The sequence below is a fragment of the Oryx dammah genome, unplaced genomic scaffold (assembly GCF_014754425.2).
Source record: "Oryx dammah isolate SB20612 unplaced genomic scaffold, SCBI_Odam_1.1 HiC_scaffold_10, whole genome shotgun sequence".
Taxonomy (NCBI): domain Eukaryota; kingdom Metazoa; phylum Chordata; class Mammalia; order Artiodactyla; family Bovidae; genus Oryx; species Oryx dammah.
Window position 1 is genome coordinate 6,250,042 of NW_024070194.1, and position 22,433 is coordinate 6,272,474.

The following is a 22,433-nucleotide window of genomic DNA, read 5'->3' on the forward strand; positions in this document are numbered from 1 at the left end:
AAGATCTCTTGGAGAAGGAAGTGGCAACCCACTTCAGTATTTTTGTCAGGAGAATCCTATGGACAAAGGACGCTACAGTCCATGGAGTCTTGAAGAGTTGGACAGGACTTAGCAACTAACAAGAGCCCCAAAATCATGGGCAAAAAAGACGTACTTGAAAGGGGAAAATGAAACAAGTCAAACAATGTCCAGAATCAGCAGATCTATACAGGCAGGAAGTGTACTAGTGGTTACAGGAACTGTAAAAATGTGGGGCTTCTTTATGGGGTGATGAAAAAGCTCTGAAATTAGATGGCTGCACAACTTGGCATATACTAAAAACCACTGACTGTATGTACATTTTAGAAGAGTAAGTCTTAGGATGTATGAATTCTGTCTCAATTTAAGAAATATAAGCACAAAAAAAAAAAAAAAGAAATATAAGCACAAAGAAAGGTGCTAGACAAGCTACTATTGTCCACTATCTCACTAAGGCAGAGAAACAGGGAAGAAACGTGCAGTTAATAGTGGAACAAACATTTTGTTCTATCAGCCCAAACCTAAGAGGAAAAAGTGGGGAAAACTCAACAAAAGTGTGTCACAGACAGTATTTCTATTGGAGAGAAGGAGAAAAGCAGCAGGAGCAAGATGATCAAAACATGCTAACAAAAGAGTTTAAAATACTAAGAAAATTGTTCTGACAGCAATACAAATGATGTCATAAATTCTATACTGCTATTATCTGAAATTATTTATATTTAATGTATATGATCATTCAATGGCAATTTTCAGGAGTTTTTTGACTTTTAAGAAAATTCCTATTTTAAGCCCTAGTGTGGAAACGGCAACCCACTCTTCAGTGTTCTTGCTTGGGAAATCCCATGGACAGGGGAGTCTGGTGGGCTATAGTCCAGGTGGTTGCAAGAGAGTTGGACACGACTTAGCAACTAAACAACAACATAATGAGCATCTTCAAATGAGAATATCTCTGTTGCTCTTGGATGTTTAGGTCAAGTTTTAAGTAAACAGAAACAACTGAAAGGTTGTGAGGAAAAAGAAATGGAAATGTCAACTTGGCCAACTCTCACTCACAGACAAGCTTTAAATCCAATACTCTTTTCGAAATTTTTTAAAAAGTAACTTCTAAACCAAGGAAATTCAAAACATTAGAACAAGCAAAAACTCTTGTTTCTGACATAATTTGGTCACAAAGTTAAAGTTATAATTTTATTTATTGGCAGTGCTGCATGGCTTGTGGGATTTTAGTTCCCCAACTGGGGATTGAACCCAGGCCCTAGGCAGGGAGGGGGTAGAGTCCTAACCACTGGATTGCCAAGGAATTCCCCAACATATAGTTTTTAAAAAGGTTATGACAGTTCAAGATCAAAATCCAAGTGAATGTGAAGGTGATCAGCAGCTGTGGGCCACAGGTGCTGCTTTTACTCCTGCTCAGTTTGAGTGATCTGGGGTGAAACACAACAGTCAAACAGACTAGGGATCCTCCACACCCAGCACTATCAGCCAAGGCGCTGGCTGGCCCAGCTTCCCTGGAGAACAAATTCACTACCTGTCCACAGCCACCACCACGCTCTGAGAGCTGGTCTCGCCGACTGACTCCTGCAAGCTGGCCATCTGTCTCTTGTCCACTCCGCCACTCACCAGATTACCTGAAACAGTGCACAAAAGCAACGGTGCTTCTGAAACAGTCAAGTAGAGAACCAAGTATCCTGTGACATCAGCGTGCACAGACAACAGACTGTGAGATTGGTTTGCAAGCGAAAAAAAAAAAAAAACAAACCCCAACACCCTCCAAAGATGGCAGAGTAAAACTCAGGTTTTGGCATTTTTGCATTTAGAATACATTCTTATACAAGTTCTCTCTCTTCCTTTACCATCCATCTCCCTGTCATAACAGTCTTCTGTATTTTTTATAGTATTAAATGTCTGTGTTTAGAAAAACAAATTCAAGTTGACTGATACCAACTCAGAGCTCCTAGAACATGAAACAGTTTAAAACTGAAGATCTGAGGCGTTCTACTTCAGTCATCCTGAGAAGAAGGTGCTGTTACCCTTCCCCCATGTTCGGAGTTTGTACTTTTAACTGAACGACTCCAACCAGTGTTCCGTGGGACCTCGGAGTCTGCTCTCTGCATCAAATGGCCTGGGCTTGAAACCTACCTCTGCTCCTTCCTCCAAATGGCACCTCGTTCATAGCATTTCACCCCCTGTGCCTTACTTATCTCATTTACAAAATGGGGATAATAGCCTCAATCTCACTGAGCTGTTACAAGGAGTAAATGAATTAAAATATACAAACTGAGTGCTTAGAATGTGGCCCAGCATGTCTGCCCTTTTTTACTGTTATCATTGTTATCACTGACAAGAGAGTCTCTCAGTTCAATGTATCACCAGAAATAACCCTACTTTCATAAGAATCCCTATTAATATAAGCTTCCCAAATGAACAGGGAAGAGAGGGTGAATTTATTTGAAATCTGAAGATATGCACACCCACTCCTTGAGCACCAGATGGCTTCCCACCCCCCAACATACTTATATGCATAGAAAGAAAAGTGATGCACCCTGCTGACGTCGATAAAATTAGCATTTACTCGACAGTTTAATCACAACTGAGAGCTGAGACGGTACTTCCACTCTGTTAACAGACATCGTGTCAGCTGGCACATAAGAAACAGGTGATCTACGGTCTGGATGAGACAAGGGCTTTGTGCCTGTTAACTGGTGAATCCGCAGCAGCCGGCTGGGGGGCCTGGCACCTTACCGAGGCCAAGGCCCATGAACTCTTCTCCCGCCAGTGTGTGGCCCTTCAGGCTCCCTTCTCTCTCACGCCCGGAGCCAGACAGGTAGCGCGTCTTCACACCGGTTCCTATCAGCTGAGCCAGCTCCAGCTGGCTGATACACTTCAAGATCTGAGGAAAGAGGGTGTGAAGAAATGAGTTCCCGCTTCATTGGCCGAAAAGGGCAGTGCCCCCTTAACTCAGTCATTACAGAGTTCTCTGAAACATGTGGCCTTTCAGGAGAGGATAACATCTGAGAGACTCAGGCTGGCTTCCCTACTTCTGGCTAGGCAACCCCCTGAGTGTGGGTCTGGAAGACAGACCTCATTACTTTATTTTTTAAACCATTAAAAAGGGAAAGAGAAAATGAGCAGAAGAAAAACTAGTACAACAGAGAGGCAAGATGGATGTTCATTTATGCAAATTTAAATAAGCACTCCATAAAGACAAAGCATCTGATCAGAGTGTGGGACTCCGGGCACCGTGCCGTTCCCTCCCCCTCAGCCATCGCCACCTCCTTCCCACCCTTCCCCTCAGATCGACAGCATACTGGCTACCAGCTGTTCCTCATGCTTGAACGTGTTACTGTCACTCCTCCCCCTGGCTCACTCCTTAGACTCCCAGCGCAGACCTGTGTCCCCAGAGACCTCCCTCAGCCACCTGTGATCACACCCCCTCCCCATCACCATCCCCTGGCCATGCGGTTTTTTCTCTTAAGTACTTACTTTCCGGCATTGTCACGTATTTGTTCTCTGTCTTTTGTGCCAACAGGGCATTAATTCTATCTTGTTCACTGCTGAATCCCCAGCATTTGGCGATTATTTTCTGGTTAACAGAATAAACGAGGGCGTGCCCTGGCATGGGTGGGCGGTAGGAGAAAAGACGATCTCCCAGCCCCATGGGGGTGGCTCAGGCGCTGGAGAAGCCATACCCGTACTCGGCCCTCTCCCACCTGGAGCTTATCTGAATACAGAGACCAGCTTAAACTTCTACCGCAGCAAAAACTGGCTGCTTGAAACTTGAGGAGGGACGGCACATACATCTCCAGGTAAACCCTTCTTAGGGAATTTCCATGGGGACTTCTGACTACGGCCGAGTTTTGCTTTCCGTGGTGACCTTACAACCCAGTCCCAGAGTATGGGACTCCACGACACCACGGAACACTGCTGAGGATTTTCACTCAGAAACTGCCTTCCCCTCGACTAAGACAGGCACTCGAATGAACCACAGGGAGCCCACGTGTCGTACTATTAAATTTTTACTAGTAAGCTAATGACCTCCATTTTCCAGAAGCTGGGATATGTACGTAACACCTGTGGCCAAGGACTCACTGATACCAACCTGACTTCTCAGAGTGTCTGACCATCAAGTCAGTGATGGCTTTTTTTTTTGGCTGATTCATTTTTAACATCTCCAGATGCCGCTGTACACTCGGCAACTGGCAGGGGCCCCACATTAACGTATCTCTCAGTTAAAAGAAAAAGAAAGTTCTAGGGGAGACAGCAGCTATCTACTGATTCATTAGGGTACACTGACTCCTCAGGAAATAGGAAATAATTTATTAATAAAGCACACAACTCGAAACAATGACAACCTGCCCCTCCCATGTTTTCTAATACGGAACACTTCAGAGTGTGACAGAGAAAGGAATGACGGGGTGAAAAACGACTATGTGCCACGATGATGATGGTGATTAACAGCTAAGAGCTACTAAGCTCCTGTACGTGCGAAGTCACTTTAGTCATGACCGACTCTCTGCGACCCTATGGACTGTAGCCCACCAGGCTCCTCTGTCCATGGGCTTCTCCAGTCAAGAATACTGGACTGGGCTGCCACTTCCTTCTCTTCATGCCAAATTCAGTTCTAATCCATTTTCCACATGTTAATTCCTTTCCTTCTCACAACAACCCTCTGAAGGTTGCACAGAGGAGGAAGATGAGGCTCAAAGACTAAGTAACTTGCCATGTCATACAGGCAGAAGAGGCGGACACCCAGACCAGCCGTCTGGCCCCGGGCCCTCGCCCTGAACTGTGTGATCCCTGTGGCGGCAGGGGGCTGCCAGCAACTTCCTTTCCAGGTCATCACAGCCCCACCACTCTCCACACCCGAGCCTCTACTCAGTTTTCCCTCTAAAACAAAAAAGTAATACCTTCAGGCGGTAGAGAAATTAGAAAGTACAACTGAAGGAAAAAGAGGAAATAAACCATCTCCATAATTCTATCACACAGAGAGGATGCTAACATGCACGTTCATCTTTCCAAGTCTCATTTTCCGTGTATGCCTAGCATGAAGGATGATGCCGCACCATGCTTATGTAGTGATTTCTTAATTTAATACATTGTGATCAAAGTATTAAAGACCGTCTTCAATAGCATCTTTATTGGTTTTTCTCTGAAGTTTCTTTACAGAAAGAGACTTCTCTCTCTCTGTTTCCTTCTCTCCCTCACCCCTCTACCATTTTTCTTCCAATTTATTTGCTGAAGAACCTGGTCATTTGCTGAGAGTCTGTCGTATCCCACAGTTCACAGGCTGTGTTCTCATGATGCCACTTACAGTGCTCCTCCACCCCATATATTTCATTTAAATAAGCAGTGGAGGCTTGGACTGACTCAGGCTGGAGTTTTAGGCAAAAACATTTCTTAAGTGCTATTGTGTGCATCCATCAGGGAGCATGTAATGCTGGCTGTCTCTCCCTTCAGAAACATTATCTTTTTTTCTTTTAAATATTTTTTTCTGATGTGGACGGTTTTTAAAGTCTTTATTGAATTGTTACAATATTGCTTCTGCTTTATATTTTGTTCTTTGACCAAGAGGCATGTGGGATCTTGGCTCCCTGCTGCTGCTGCTGCTGCTAAGTCGCTTCAGTTGTGTCAGACTCTGTGCAACCCCAGAGACAGAAGCCCAGCAGGCTCCCCCGTCCCTGGGATTCTCCAGGCAAGAACACTGGAGTGGACTGCCATTTCCTTCTCCAATGCAGCAAAATGAAAAGTGAAAGTGAAGTTGCTCAGTTGTGCCTGACTCGTAGCAACCCCACGGACCACAGCCCACCAGGCTCCTCTGTCCATGGGATTTTCCAGGCAAGAGTACTGGAGTGGGGTGCCACTGCCTTCTCCGAAGGAGTGGTACACCACACTTTTTTCTTAAAGATCAATCTCTCATTGATGGGACAATCTAGGCTATCCTTCATCTAATCTCTCTCTGCTGCTGCTGCTGCTGCTGCTAAGTTGCTTCAGTCGTGTCCGACTCTATGCAACCCCATAGACGGCAGCCCACCAGGCTCCTCCAGCCCTGGGATTCTCTAGACAAGAATACTGGAGTGGGTTGCCATTTCCTTCTCCAATGCATGAAAGTGAAAAGTGAAAGTGAAGTCGCTCAGTCATGTCCGACTCTTTGAGACCCCATGGACTGCAGCCTACCAGGCTCCTCCGTCCATGGGATTTTCCAGGCAAGAGTACTGGAGTAAAAAAAAGTGTGGTGTACCACTCCTTCGGAGAAGGCAGTGGCACCCCACACTTTTTAAAAAAAAATCAATCTCACACTGATGGGACAATCTAGGCTGTCCTTCATCTAATCTCTCCCCTAGAACAACTAAAATTTCGATGCATGACCTTTCAAACACCTGTCTGGACACATGGGAAGTATGTCCTTAGATGAAACTCTTAGAACATGGTTTAGTTAAAAAAAACAAAAGTGAGCCTGCTGGCAACCTTCCTCATGCCTCATGTTAGATGCTGACCTTGTCCTTTTTGTTACATTTGGGAGAGAAACTGGGCTCCGTGCTTCGTTTTAAATCCACTACCTGCAGTAAGAGCTCTCAGGAGGGGCATAAGGACTTGGAGAAAGAGGCGCTGATGTGGGAAGAAAGCGGCTACAACAGAGGTCTGCTCCGCATAGGCACTGGCAATGGTGTCGGGGGGGCACTTGGTGAGGCAGCGGATCTGAGGCGTTTCCCTCACCGCAGCCCCAGGGAGGCTGACTTTCTGATACATGAGGAACACAGGGAGTAAGACAAAACCCAGAGTTAAAGCGAGGCTTGACTCGCAGAGAAACAGAGTCGACCCAAGAGAGATGGACTCTGAACTGAAGGAAAGCTGGGGCTCATCCTCACTGAGAAAAGGCAACCATCGGGCTTTCAGAGACACCCACCTCGTGCCAGGAATTCCCGAGGTAGTTGCCGTCAGTATGAGCCACAGTGATGAGCGTCTTTATGGTGTCAATGTTCTTCTGCTTCATCTCTGTGATGCTGGAACTGGCCGTCAGCAGGGAGAAGCGTGCAAGGGCCTGGACATAGGCATCTCGTTCCAGCTGCAAGGGAGGCAGAGAGGGGACGCTGAGACCCTGGCCTGGGTGAGATGGGTCTCGCATGGAAGGGACTGAGCACCGGCTCCTCTGCTGCCTCCCGTGCGTGCGGGGACAGGCTGTACGCACATTAACACAGCCGGGTCACACCCGGTACTCCATGCCTCTGTCCTCCTGCTACCCAAATACCTCATCGCACGTTTGAGGACTAGCCTCTCCTCTGCCACTGACCTCCCTTCTGAGGGAGCGGCAGAGCAATCTGCTGAATGCTAAGGCTGTCAGGTAAATGCTGATTTCTACAACAGTCCTGCAGGTTGGTCTATTATCTCAAGTTTGCAAATAAGGAAATAAAGGGTGACTCAGGGAGGAGGTGGCTAGACCAACGTTAGGCTAGAGAAGCAGCAGGTGAGGTGTGAAACCCAGACTGTCTGCAGTCCAAGCCTGGGGTCTTGGTACAGAAGAAAACATTTATCTGTAAGATACGTGGGAACAGAAGACTGAGGTTTCCCAAATAGAGGGGTACAAATTCTCAGTGATTTAGGATATATGAAACTGACAACTTCCTGAGTTCATAAGAGTTTAGAATTGTATTGCTTATTTGCTTGAATTTTTCAAGACCCAAAAGATTTACAGACACATTCATTTTCCACTGAACTACTTACTACTTATTTCCCCCAGAGAAGACCTGGAAATAAGGGAAATTAAAATAATAAGCTGGTTTTAAAAGGAAAAACACTATTTCCAGCACCAGGCACCTAGCCAGATGGATAGGAAGGCTGTTTTGTCAAGTCCAATTAAGTAGCTTGGACACCCACCTACCTTCTAAAATGGTTTTTAATCCAAATTGCCAATTCTTCCCCCAGTCAGGCTGTTGCCAGCACAAATCTGTCGTTTTCCTCTCAGTGGGCATGAGTAAGGTGTCTGAGAGAAATTTTCAGCTAATTGGAAATATCTGATTGTTTTTAAATTTTGCCAAATCCTGAAGAACACAGCCCACCAGTTTCTCTGGAGCTGTGCTAATGTACACCCACCTGCATTCCAAAGATGCAGGCAATCCGGATCGCACACCGGATGCCTTCCAAACACAGCGAGGCCACCTCAGTGTCGTCACAGTTCTGCAGTCCGATGCTGTAGGCTGCCAACAGCGGTGTCCACACCAGCTACCAAGGGAGGAAGGTTTGGAAAATGTCTGGAATCTCAGTGTGGAAGAGCACTTAGAGGCCACACTGTTATTAGTTACAAGCACAGCCAGGATGTCAAGTTCATGGCTATTCTGATTCATTCACAACACGAAACAAAAACTCCTCCTAAACCGGGGTCAAAGCCATCACTACAGCATGCCATTTACTAAACGCACAGTTCTAAAGGAAGGGTGGCATGTACGTGGCTACTGGGCCACCATCACGTCTACTGTACTCATGGCAGACATCACTAATCAGAGATCCCACTCCCTGCTTAGTCTAATCGGGGCTGGAGAATCCTTTACATGGTGCAGCAGGCATCTATTGCCAATCAGAGGTTGGCATGCAAAGTAAAATCTATAAGCAACTTAGGTTCTATCAACTTAGCTTATTGAAAGCTTCCTAATTCAGATTACTTAAGAGTTTACTTTTCCTCCAACTTTCTTGTGAATTCCCTGAAAATAAAAGCACACAAAAATCTAGAAGTGATCAACAGGATATCAGCAGTTACTTTAAAAACTTAAGAGAAAACACGAGTGCTATATATTTAGAACACGTACCTTTTCTAGACATTTAAAAAATAGAGAACTTAGGATATTGTTTTTTTGTTTTTGGCTGCACCAACTGGCATGTGGGGTCTTAGCTCCCCTACTGGGGGTTGAACCTGTGCCCCCTGCAGTGGGATCATGGAGCCCCAGTCACTGGACCATCAGGGAAGTCCCAAGGATATGTCTTTTACTTTTACCTCATGTCTTCTTGTAGGCTAACCCTTAGGCCACTGAGATGAGACATCACAATAAAGCTGTCTCTTTTGCCTGAATAATTAATTTATTCAATCCCCCCAGCAGCCCTGCAGGACCCATTTCACAGATGATGAACAGAGAGAGGCTGAATAACCTGATCCAAGTCCCAGAGCAACAAAGTGGCAAAGGCAGGGCTTAAACTAGATGCTCTGACTGTTGAGCCCGTGCTGACGCATCCCCAGCAACACCACGGGGCTTCCAGGAAGGATTCGCTTTAGTTACTAGTCAGAAAGAAACACCAGACGTGGCCTTTCCCCTCCCTAATCTCTTCACCATTATAAACTCACTGGTGAGCTTTCAGGTTCAGCTGTGTCTGAACTTCTCCGCATACTCACTTTGAACATTGGCCGGACGTGGTCCAAGTGAGTGGCACTCGTAAACGGGGCTTTGGCATGGCTCACGGCCTCCATCAGAGCTTTGGCTGTTTTCGCCATTTGCTCCATCTCCAAGTTGTATAGCAGCCGTCGCTGCTTTTCACTAGCGACACCTACAAAAAAATAAGAGAGTAACAACAGCTAATACTCACCTAGTGCTTGCTATGTGCCCGGCTCTGTTTGAAAAGATTTACAGCAATTAACTCACAAATCCTCCTCATGAGGACCACTTCCTGAGTCTGTAACAAGTATTACTGCCACTTCACTGATGGGAAATGAGGCACAGAAACATTAAGTAACTTGCCCAGGGTCACACAGCTAACAAGCAGTAGAGCTGGGACCTGAATTCAGACAGTGTGGCTACAGAGCCTGTGCTCTAAACCGGACACGCTGCTGCCTCACCAATGAGACCGACAGCTTCGAAGCGGTCTTAAGTAGGAGAATTCCCATCAGGGTTGACACAATCACCACTGGTATTACAGCAAAGTCTTAAGAAACATTTTTTGGGAGTAATTTAGCTCTCAGATTATTTTAAATTCCCTCTTGTAACTAATTGCAAATCTAGTAAGAAGTTAAGTGATACTGTGAGAGTGTTAATGTAATCATAATCACTAATTTAATCACATTTCTTATTCAGATAGCTAGATATGCAAATTAAATCTGTCACCAGGGAACTTAATCATGCATTCTGATACACCTGAACATTGGAACTGAGAAATAATTTGCCATTAGACCTTACTCTGCTTAGTAGATTTGGTGGCAATTGTGTGTTCTTTTGTTTCTTTCATCGCAATTTTCTTGCCTTCTATCTCTTCATAGATGCTTGAGAGATATTCTTCAGGTAGATCTTTACTATCATTGATACCCCGATTCATTTTAATATACTGCTCTTTTGTCATTTTATTTTTTACCTGAAATTTTTAAAAAATGAAGAATCCACTTAGGAGACATCCAAGGGCGCAAACATTTATTTAGCTACTGTAGTATTTAAGCCATTAAAATATGTTACCTGAGGGCTGTGCAAGTCTGTAGTTAGCATAATAATTGAATATGCTAGGACATATGCAGTGTCAGCACTAGCAAACAGAGTTTGCCTAAAAAACAAAAAAGATTTCGGATGTGAGAACACGGACAGAGACAAGGCTGGATGGCGGCAACAGGGCTCAGGGAGACACGCTTCCTGCAAAGCAGGCCAACTGTTCCCCAGATGCTTCCATCGCCACTTAATGATAACTAATGATCCAGAGTCTAAAAAAACCTAGTTAAGAAAGAATAAGTAAATAATAAATTAATTAAATTTAAAAACAAACAAAAAAGACCAGAAGAGAAGTGAACCAAAGAAAAGAAACTCACTTTTTTATATGCTACAATGTTTCATATCACTAAAGCAATGCTGCTGCTGCTGCTGCTGCTAACTCCCTTCAGTCGTGTCCGACTCTGTGCGACCCCATAGACGGCAGCCCACCAGGCTCCCCCATCCTTGGGATTCTCCAGGCAAGAACACTGGAGTGGGTTGCTATTTCCTTCTCCAATGCATGAAAGTGAAAAGTGAAAGTGAAGTCGCTCAGTCATGTCCGACTCTTCGCGACTCCATGGACTGCAGCCTACCAGGCTCCTCCGTCCATGGGATTTTCCAGGCAAAAGTACTGGAGTGGGATGCCATTGCCTTCTCTACTAGATCTTAATTCTTCCAAAAGATTAAAAGAAATAGTTAATATGAGATGACAGAGGGGCTAATCATCACTACCATGGCAACCATATTACGTTAGTCATTTAGTTGTGTCTGACTCTTTGTGATGCCATGGACAGCCTGCCAGGCTCCTCTGTCCCTGCAATTTTTCAGGCAAGACTACTGGAGAGGGTAACCATTCCCTTCTCCATGGGATCTTCCCCATCCAGGGATCGAACCTGGGTCTCCTACATTGCAGGCAAATTCTTTACCATCGAAGCCATCAGGGAAGCCGTAATACCATATACAAATGTATCACATGTTGTAGACGCTAAATTTACACAATGCTCTATGTTTTAAAAAAAAAGAACAGGAGCTCTTACATGAGATAATCCCTCAGCACAGTGCCTGCTGGTGCAGAGTGAACAGACACCTCAGTGGCTGGACACAGACTGAAAAAGACTAAACCGAACCCCCAACCACAGTAAGCCTGATGCTCTGAGAAGGGCAAAAACACGGTGGAAGAGACTTAAGACGTGGTGCTCACCCCTGGTTGCACTCTATGTATCTTGCAGCAAACTTCTCCATTAGCCGATCAATCTTTTGAGCTTCTCCAGGCAGGCGGAAACCTTCTAGAAATGTCCGCAGGGCTGAGACAAACTCCTTTTCACAGAAGTCGAGTTGGTCCACATAGGCGTACATCACCTCCTTGTTGAACTTCATGCTTTCTCCCAGAAAATCACCTACTTGGGTCTGAAACATACACACTCACTCACATCTAAAAACTGTCAAATATGAACACCCAGTGAAAGACACTTCAGTCAAACAGGGGAGGAATAGTGCCCTGGCTCTCAATACCTAGGATGGGCTGGGCTGCTAGAAAAGCTGGGTCACTCCCTAAGCCTGGCCAACCACCAAACCATCCCAGGTTCAGTTGGCACGGCCATGAAGAAAGGCCCTGAAAAATGGAGGAATGATAAGACATACTCAACAGAGACATGAGCTGCAGATGAGCACCCGAAAGAACAATTTCTGGCAGTCAAGGGACACTTAGCTCCTACAACGTCCCCCTAAATAAACCACCACCCGTCAGGAGGCTGGTTTATTCCCTGTAAAGAACTTCTTGCAACACTAGCCAAAAGGATAAACAGGACTATGTAAACAAGAGTGCAGACAATGGCACTGCACTCAGGGGTTGGCCAGCCTCTAGGTGAAAGCCAGTAAGGTCTCAGAGCCACACGGAAGAACCCACAAGCATGTGGCCAGCCCCCCGTCTTACAGAATCCAGACGCTCCTCCTGGTGCAGGAATTGGGCAATGTCTTCCACCGATGTTCCCAGCATGCCCTGCTCCTGGAGATACTGGATCCCTCTCTTGGGTTTCTTGTTGAATCTGTTTCAAGAGATGGGACACAGGTTGCTGATTCCAAACTCTGGGGGATGGAAATAGTTGGCATTTGAGGCAAATTACAGTAACACCATGAACAAGTCATCCCATATCAGCACACAAAGTCTTGTGTGTCCTGGTAGCTTTTCTCAATTCCACCTTTAATTTCTGACCTAGATCTAACAGAATCTGTTGGTTGTCACCCCAAATCCATTTTCTTCTTCTCCAACACTAATAAGACCTAGTTGTTTAGCTGGGCACACAACTATCTGGGATTAAAAAAAACACATTTCCCTGCCTCCCTTAGACAAAGTATGGCAATTTGATAAACTTCTGGCTGGTGAGAGATTAGAACTGGTGTGGGTACTTCTACAGCAAAGCTGACTTGGCTGAGGGGGCAGGGGGTATGTGTCTTTTGCTTTTTCCCTTTCTTCCCCACAATACACGTGTGATGACCAGAGCTCCAGCAGTCATCTTAAACCAGAAGGCAACGGTGAAAATGCTAATTGTATTCAGGATGGTGAAGCAGAAAGATAAAAGCAGCCTGGGTTTCTGACATCCATAAGAGCCACTCTAACAGTCCTAGACTCTGTACTCTGGGATTTCCTTCAACAGCACTTGAGTAGTTACTTCTGTATTTCCTGTTAAAGGCAGGCAAATATAACCGCTAGATAAATTCAACTTGTTATTCACCACGCCATGCACTGGGGACTGACAGAAGCACAGAAGCACAAACTGTAGCAAGAGCTGCGAAGAAAGGCTAGGCTGGGACAGAGGTGACCTTGGACCTATCCAGAGAGTGTGGTTACTGGGGGCCTCTCTGAGGAAGAGATGCTTTGTCAAGCCTGAAGGTTGAAAAAGACCCAAGAATATTCCAAGCAGAGGGTGCAATGGTGCTAAATGCTTGAGATGTTCAAGGGACTAAAACCCATATAAGATCCAGGAGTACTGGAAGAGACCAGAGAGGGAGGCTGGAGGCTGGACAGGGCTGTGGGGAGGAAATGGGAAACCTGGAGTGAGTGCAGGCAGGGGAGTGCTAAGACTGATGTGAGTTTTTAAAAGATTCCTTTAGCTGCTGTGGGAGAACACATAGGGGGGATGCAAGGGATGGTGAGAATAGAAATAATCATACTGGGGGTTGGCTAAAAATTCCGTTTGGGTTTTTCCATCAGATGTTACAGAAAAATGCAAGTGAACTTTTAGGCCAATCCAATAAATGAGTACTGTAACATCAATTTTTAAAATAAACGGACTTTACAAAATTGACTAACATTCAAAAGTTGGACAACATGTGAGAATATGCATTTCTATGTATAAAAGATGAAAGAAACCATGTTTACTCATGATTCTATGATGATGATGTGATTATATGGGAGAAGGTCCTTATTTTTCAGCCATGTAGAGCTTAAGTAATGTGACGGCTACAAATTACTTTCAAATGGTTCAGAAAAAAAAAATAGATAACACTGATACGGCAAGAATTAATTTTTTTGTATGCTGAAGTTTTTTACAATAGTTACCAATGGCGAGTTCCTCTAGGTAGTAATTTTGTGAGTGATTTTAACATTCTTGTTTTATATTTTTCTGCATTTTCTAAACTGGTTAAATTTTTTAAACTAGGAAGAAAGAAAAAAAAAGACCAGGCATCAACCTCACAAAGCTATTAGATTTCTCTCTCACACGCTCACAACGCGCACTCAGCGCGACTTGATTGGGCCTGACCATAAGCGCCAGCCTCGGTCGTCTATAACAGGAGTTTCATCTTCAGGAGTCAAAGCCAGGTTCCCAAGAGACTCAAGCAGAGCAAAAGCCGCACTCACAGCTCGATGCCGTGTTCAATTATCTCCTTCTGTTGCTTGATGACCTCAAACTGCTCCGGATCGTCCTGGACGGTTGTCTGAGTCCCTGAGGACACCGTGGACTCCATGGACGTCACACTGCTCCGCCTCGCCAGGTCCCCCATCTCCTGGTCCACGGGCCTCTCCTGACCTGCGATGACATAAAAGCAAAGGAAATCAAATGAGCAGATGGGACGCAGGTGCAGCCGAGCTGAGGTCTGGCTGTGCAGTTCCTTTTCCTAGACCTGTAACAATAAGCTTTGTACCGTAATGTTCATGGAAACCTTGCTATCGGGGTTACTTTACTTAACAGCTTGCTTGTGGAAAATAAGCTAATGCTAAAATTCACATGAAAGAATAAAAGTGCAAAAATGCACAAGACAGAACCTGTCCTACCAGGTATTGGAACTCACTGTAGAACTCTAGGCATTTGAAAAGCATGGGATTGGTGGAGGAACAGACAAATCAATACAACAGAAAATTCAGAAACAGTTATGCACACAGGGAGATGTGATATACCATCAAGGTGGTACTTCAAATCAGTGAGGGAAAGAAAGACTGCTAAAAAAAGTTGTAATAAATGGCTCTCTGTTTGGAAAAATGAAGTTAGAGCACAATTCACACTATCTCCAACCCCACCCCCACCAAAGTTCCAGATGGATTAAAAAGCAGAACCTTTAAAATACTTCAGGTATTTCCCAAACTAAGGTATTTTGCTAATTCTAAGACAACTATAGGCAACCCACTCCGGTACTCTTGCCTGGAAAATCCCATGGATGGAGGAAGCCTGGTGGGCTGCAGTCCATGGGGTCGCTAAGAGTCAGACACGACCAAGCGACTTCACTTTCAGTTTTCACTTTCATGCATTGGAGAAGGAAATGGCAACCCACTCCAGTGTTCTTGCCTGGAGAATCCCAGGGACGGGGGAGCCTGGTGGGATGCCGTCTATGGGGTCGCACAGAGTCGGACACGACTGAAGTGACTTAGCAGCAACTTAGCAAGACAACTATATCAGGATAGCTTTTCCAAAAGTTGTGGGCAGCCTATTGTGAGCAGCGGGTGGTGGCAGGTGGGAGGTGAGTGTGTGCGCTGAGGGGTCTCTCACCTAGGCTGGTCTGATGGTTGGGATTCACATACAGGTCTTTGCTCCACTCCACCATGCACTTGAGGATGGACACGAGGCACTCCAGGCCTTTCTTCCTGAGACTGAGCTCCTAAAGGACAAAGGTGACAAGTACAGAGACTCAGCAGATAAGCTAAGTGCAGATGTCTGGAGGGCTCTGGGAATCCTGTCACGATACGAGATAATCACTGATGTTTAGAGGTACTGACCCAAGGAAGAGGGAACCTGTGACGTAAACATTGAGGGCTCACTGCAAAAACCATGATCGTCTTTAAAGGTTTCATTACAAACTCCCTACCTGCAAAAATATGGGGTATGTACTTTCCTAAAGTTAAGAGCATAATTTGGATTTTTAAAGTGAAATTCTCATTCATTGTTTATATAAACTAAAAAACAACCAACCAAACATTTAAAACACACTTTAAAAAAAGGGAGAGAGTCTTAACTAGTGACCCTGAAAAAAGAGAAAAGAATCTTATGTAGCAGATGAATGACCGTGGACACCATCATCCCCTGAACATCCACAAGAGCATTCCATCTTAAGGCTTACTCTGCAGGTAAATAAAAATACTTTCTTTTTTTAAAGCAGCACTTCCTGGGAATTCCCTGGTGGTCCAGTGGCTAAGACTCCATGCTCCCAGGGTAGGGGACCTGGGTTCAATCCCTGGTCAGGGAACTAGATCCCACATGCCATGACTAAAGAGTCTGCATGCTTCAAGTAAAGACCTGGTGCAAACAGATAAATAAATATTAAAAAAAAAAGAAAAGTAGCACTTCTCAACTAAAAAGCTGAACGTGAATGTGAGTTGCCAGTCATCTTTTAAAAACTGCAAACATTTAAGACTCAAAATAGCATCTAAGATGGTCTGGATCTCCCTGGGCAATCTAACAACAACTGTAGACCTTTGTTGAAGGAAAATGCCCATACACCAAAACTCAACGTGTAGTTACAGGTGGCTCACAGACCTTCCAACCAACTTCTTCAGAGACCTCAGGTTAAGAACCCTATTGTCTTTGTAGGGAGGGAACAGTGAGGGGATCTAGAAAGACGCAATCTCCTTTGCCTTTACTCTAGCCTGGGATCCTGTGTTCACACGACCTGTGGAAAGGTGACAGAGTGAACAGGCTCCCTACAGGTCTCAGCTCAAGCGTCACTTTCTGAGGGAGACGACCCTGATGGCCCCACCCTCGCCTCCAACACCCCTCTCTATCGTCCCTGCTTTATTCTCCCTGCAGCTCGCTTTTTCACGGTCTGCTTCTAAGTGTCAGGACCACAGCAACTGTGCACGTGGGTGTGCTTGTCTGCGTTCTGTTCACCGCTGCATGCCCAGCAGCAAGGACAGCGCCTGGCACACGGCGGCGCTCGACAAACGGGCACTGAAGTGAACCAACTGTAAACATACATGAACGTTCTCAGTGGTTTTACCTGCAGAGGCGTCATTCCCAGCTCGTGTCCACTTCTTCCCTGAGCGATTTTGGATAAATCATTTACGAGGCGCTCAAAAATGTTAGCAGCATTTAAATCACAGTCGTAGTTGACGTAAATATCTACAACACACTGGGCATCTTGGAAAATAACACACGGATGTTAGAAATTCTGACTGAACACAGAACAGCTATGTTTCCTTATTAAATGAGATTCCTTGGTCAAAAAGTTTTCCCAGTGAATTAATAACTCAGGCTGGACACGCCTCACTCAGGAAGTGTATGACGGAAGGACTAGAAATGCAGGAGGCTCTCCTAGGCCTGCCCTAGCACTCACTGAAATCTCAGGCTGCTCACTCAAACTCTCACAGCTTATTCTCCTTGTCAAAAAGGGAGAACTACTGCCTCATCCAACTCTTAAAGCCGTGTAACTTTGATGAGGTTACTTTGATGACAAATACACGCTCAGTTTATCGTCACACAACTGGGTGGTGTAGAGGGAAATGCAAATTTGCTTTGGCACCCAATCAGGAGTTAGGACACTCACACCCGGGACTCTGTGACTTATAAACCATGTTCAGTTTGTAGACAGTGACAAGTGTCCTAGTTTTTCAGGATTAGGAGGTTTCCCAGGACATGAGATTTTCCGTGCTATAGTCAGAAAGTCCCAGGCCAAACAGTCTGGTCATTAGGTGAGCAGCAGCCTTTAAGGGAATGATTTCCTCAGCACTTCGTTACAACATTAAAAGAAGGGGATCAAGGTCTTCATCTGGACTGTGGAGAATGAAAGCCTCAGAAGGGTTTCTGGGTAAGTCAAAAGGATGAGCCCCACTCTGGGAGACAGTACCTGCGCAGATCCTTGTCAGGGTCTGAATGACCATCCACCTGTGCTCGAAAGAGCTTGTTGATGTTTCTAAAATGTTCAGAAAAATCTCTTTGAAAAAGACCTACATGACAAGAAGATAAAGGAGGACAGCAATTAATAGCTTAAATTAGGGCTCAAAACCCCTGAAGCTTTTACAAGCAGGCAGACTCTATGAGTAAAGCAGGGAGGGAGGCCGGGGAGCGGGGGGTGTATGTGGAGGGAGGCGGTGGGGTGTGGGTGTGTGTGTCTCTGTGTGTAGGTCCAAGTGGCTGCTGTGTGTGTGTGTGTGTATGCAGGTGGCTGCCCTGGTGTGTGTCTGTGTCTGTGTGTGTGTGGGCAAGTGGCTGCCTGGGTGTGTGTCTGTGTGTGCAGGTGGCTGCCCAGCACAGGAACCCAAGTGTGTGTGGGAGAGTGTGGAGGGAAGGACCACAGTGAACACGGCCCCATCAGAGTACACAGTTGCTCCAGAGAAAAAGCCAAGAGTTGCCACGTGGAAAGGCAGAATTGGAGTTGTGGGTTTTTGAGAGGAAATCAGAAATATGGACTTATATGGAGAATTGTGTTTCCCGATTTTTAAAATATGTATATTTATTTCTTTGGCTACTTCAGGTCTTACTTAGTTGTGGCACTTGGGATCTTTCGTTGCAGCATTCGAGCTCCTAGTTATGGCACATGGGATCTAGTTCCCTGACCAGGGATGGAACCCAGGCCCCCTGCATTGGGAGCTCGGAGTCTTAGCCACTGAATCACCAGGGAACTCCCTGACTTCTCAGTCTGGATACTAATTCAAGTTATTTCAAACAATTTATAGGCTAAACAAACATGTCTGGGGGACTGAGCCCAACAAAAGACCACATAATTTAAACCTTTGGTTATAATGAAAGGTATACAAGACTGGGGGCTTCCCAGGTGGTGCAGTGGTCAAGAATCTGCCTGTCAATGGAAGAAATATGGGTTTGGTCCCTGGGTTGGGTAGTTCCCCTGGAGAAGGAAAATGGCAACCCACTCCAGTATTCTTGCCTGGAAAATTCCATGGACAGGGGAGTCTGGCGGGCTACAGTCCATGCGGTCAGGAAGAGACAGACACGAATGAGTGAACACACATATACAAGATTTGGGGGCACTAACTTTTTATGAAAAGGAATTCTCTTGCTCAAAAAGTTCTTTGGGTGCCAGCAAGTAGACTGTGTAACTCTCACCAGTATTTAACACATCATATAAAAGTGTCATCAAACTTCAAAAAAAAAAAAAAACCCCAAAACAGTCAATGTGGAGTCCATACCTCTATTTGCATCTTCAGGTGCATTTTAAAGTTTGAAAGAAGAGTGAGAAAAATAGCAAGAGAGAGCTCAAAGACATCAGGCACTGAGGAGACGCCGTTCTTGGACAACGCCACGCAGAGGTACTGCTTGATCGCGGTGATGAACATCTCGTGAGTCCTGAAGACTGGGCCGGCGTTCTGCAACACGGACAGAAGGAGCTGCAGGGAGACCACCTTGGAACGCAGCTCATGGGACCTGGCAGAGGAGGCAGAGAACAAGGGCAGCGCTGAGAGTCAACATTTCAGAAAGGATGTTTCTCAACAAGGTCTCACTCCTCTATCAGTGAGGATTTTCTCAGAAGCCGGGGACTCAAGAATCAGCAACAGCACCTAAAATGTCGAGAGGGAGGGCAGCTGGCATGAGGCGGGTTCTCAGAACCCGCAGGCCCTGGGAGAATGAGAACTGCCAACTGTTGTTTCTCTCTCCCATTCATAAAGCAGAAGATACAGCAAGAGCAAAATAAGTGCAAACCGATTCTGGAAAGGTGGTTCTGCAACTAATCTAACAGAACCAATTACTTCACATCCATCACGTGAGACTAACTGTCTGTCCCGCTCTATGTTTAGAGACAATGAGAACAGGACTCTTCATCTGCCTGCCTCAGGCTCCCATCGCTGCCCACAGGGATGGAAAGAAAGGGAAACCTTCAAGAGACTTTTCCCTAATGGTCATCATATTCTCAACAGAAGAGAACTGTAATTAGCAACTAGTAATAATGACAATAACAGTGACTATAAACTATCGTGAACTACTGGGCCCTGTGCTGGGGATATCATTCTATCATTTTAGGTAAATGATCCTGTGGGTTGATTTTCCATATTTCCATTTTCCAGATGAGGTTCAGTAGCTCTTATGGCCATCCAGTTGGTCTCAAGTGAGCCAGGGCTGAAGGCAGCTCCCCGTGGCTCCAAAACTTCTGCTTTGACACCCCACAGCACCACCTTCCCTGTGGTACATCCTTCACTCTAAAGGTCTGGCTTCTCTGGGTTGAATCTGGGGCATAAATCTGTATCCACGAAAACAGAAGTTTCCATTCAGGGCAAGAAACTGAGGTTCTCTATGCATCCAGGTGGGGGACTCTCACCTTCAGATGAAAGAGGGTGAATTTTCAACCGAATGATTGTTTTTAGTATATAAACCAAGGAAAGCAAAATTGGGCCCAATAATCTTGGTTGGTGGGCACACAATCTATGATGAGAGGACTGTGGGACCTTCATGAGCCTGAAAACATTGTAAAACCGTTCTGTAAATTCCTGCATTTACACCAACCAGGGGACAAGGCAGTGGGTTTCTTGGAGCCCCTAAGATCCTCCTGGATCATTAGGGTTATAGATGGCCAAGAACTGCTGTCAGCTCACTTTGGATCCGGGGGGCCTTCGCCAAGGGGTTTCATGGACAGCTTGCACAGGGAGCGAAACACCAGGAAAGCATCCTTCTGCAGAATGTGGGAGAACCTGGCGGCCACTGGATGTCCTTGAGCATCCGACTCCTAAGATCAGAACAAAGATGAGAAAAATCAAAGGGCCCAAACAAAAGGATGAATCTTTTCAAAAATAAGAAATGTAATTATCTCATGAAAATGTAAATTATTTACTCATTGGGGGAGGTGAAGGATGTTGGGGAGGAAACAATATGTCAAAACAGGAGCTTCTGGGGGAGTTGTCACAGCAATTCTAAAACTTCCTTCCAAGTCCTTCAAAAAGTGGGTGTGAGTGGTTTAAAATGATAAATGCTGCTGCTGCTGCTAAGTCGCTTCAGTTGTGTCCGACTCTGTGCGACTCCATAGACGGCAGCCCACCAGGCTCCCCCGTCCCTGGGATTCTCCAGGCAAGAACACTGGAGTGGGTTGCCATTTCCTTCTCCAATGAATGAAAGTGAAAAGTGAAAGTGAAGTCGCTCAGTCATGTCTGACTCTTAGCAACCCCATGGACTGCAGCCTATCAGGCTCCTCCACCCATGGGATTTTCCAGGCAAGAGTACTGGAGTGGGGTGCCACTGCCTTTGAGCAAAGGTTAAATCATAAAAAACCCAAAACGAATATAGATAATTATATTAGTTTGGGTAAAAAAGATATTTCTAAGAATCCTGTCGGGTTTCCCAGGTAACTCAGTGATAAAGAATCTGCCTGCCAAGGCAGGAGATGTGGATTCCATCCCTGGGTGGGGAAGACGCCCTGGAGAAGGAAATGGCAAGCCACTCCAGTATTCTTGTGTGGGAAATCCCAGGGACAGAGGAGCCTGGCTACAGTCCATGGGTCACAAAAGAATAAGATCTATCTACAAGGATGTTCACTGTAGAACTGCCTCCTGTGATTAAACTGAAATAATCCAAAAACCTAATAGGGAACTGGTTAAATAGATTATGGTAATCCATGATAGAATTTCACATGGCCATTAAAAAATCAGTTAGACATATACATACTACTGATGTGAAAAGATGCCCAAAAAAGTGTTGAGGGAACAAAGCAAGTTGCAGTCTAATATGTGACACAGATACCGTGTGTGAATTTATACACGTCCCTATATATGTGCATTCATTAAAAAAAATTTTTTTTACTGGAGCATAGCTGCTTTACAGGGTTGTGTTAGCTTCTACTGTGCAGCAAAGTGAACCAGCTATACGTATACACACATCCCCTCTTTCCTGGATTTCCTTCCCATTTAGGTCACCACAGAGCACTGTGCCATATAGCAGGTTCTCACTGTTGTCTAATTTTATACATATATCAATAGTGTAAATACATCAATCCCAATCTCCCAGATCATCCCCCACCAGTGCCTTCTTAATGGGGATGACAGAATCCCAAGGGGACTGCTATAGTCTGGATGTCTGTGAGCCCTTCACTGAATTTCTTATGTAGAAACCTAATCCCTAATATGATGGAATTTGGAGATGGGGCCTTTGGCAGTGAGGTGGAGCCTTCACGGATGGGATTACTGCTCTTATTAAACAGGCCTCAGAGAGCTCCCTTGCCCCTTCTGCCAGGACAGAGTAAGAACACGGCTGTCCATGAACCAGGAAACAAACAGGCTTTCACCAGACACTGAAACTGTTAATACTTTGACCTTGGACTTCCTAGCCTCCAGAACTGTGAGAAACACATTTCTGTTGTTTATAAGGCACCCAGTTATACAGTATTCTGGAGTAGGCAATGGCACCCCACTCCAGTGCTCTTGCCTGGAGAATCCCATGGACAGAGGAGCCTGGTAGGCTGCAGTCCATGGGGTCGCCAGGAGTCGGACACGACTGAGTGACTTCACTTTCACTTTTCACTTTCATGCATTGGAGAAGGAAATGGCAACCCACTCCAGTGTTCTTGCCTGGAGAATCCCAGGGACGGGGGAGCCTGGTGGGCTGCCGTCTATGGGGTCGC

General features: G+C 45.5%; 1 protein-coding gene across 1 annotated transcript in view; it reads right to left on the reverse strand.

Moving 5' to 3' along the window:
• Positions 1-22,433, reverse strand: part of ARFGEF2 (ADP ribosylation factor guanine nucleotide exchange factor 2) — an 82,628-nt gene that overhangs the window by 29,002 nt on the left and 31,193 nt on the right. The window contains exons 9-23 of the mRNA XM_040248113.1: positions 20,419-20,549; positions 19,021-19,255; positions 17,721-17,820; positions 16,875-17,014; positions 15,431-15,539; positions 14,308-14,476; positions 12,382-12,493; positions 11,650-11,855; positions 10,443-10,527; positions 10,173-10,344; positions 9,395-9,546; positions 8,107-8,235; positions 6,923-7,081; positions 2,761-2,908; positions 1,547-1,646 (exon numbers count right to left, since the gene is read on the reverse strand). Of these exons, the coding sequence (XP_040104047.1) occupies positions 1,547-1,646; positions 2,761-2,908; positions 6,923-7,081; positions 8,107-8,235; positions 9,395-9,546; positions 10,173-10,344; positions 10,443-10,527; positions 11,650-11,855; positions 12,382-12,493; positions 14,308-14,476; positions 15,431-15,539; positions 16,875-17,014; positions 17,721-17,820; positions 19,021-19,255; positions 20,419-20,549 (2,147 nt within the window). The remainder of the gene's footprint in view (positions 1-1,546; positions 1,647-2,760; positions 2,909-6,922; positions 7,082-8,106; positions 8,236-9,394; positions 9,547-10,172; positions 10,345-10,442; positions 10,528-11,649; positions 11,856-12,381; positions 12,494-14,307; positions 14,477-15,430; positions 15,540-16,874; positions 17,015-17,720; positions 17,821-19,020; positions 19,256-20,418; positions 20,550-22,433) is intronic.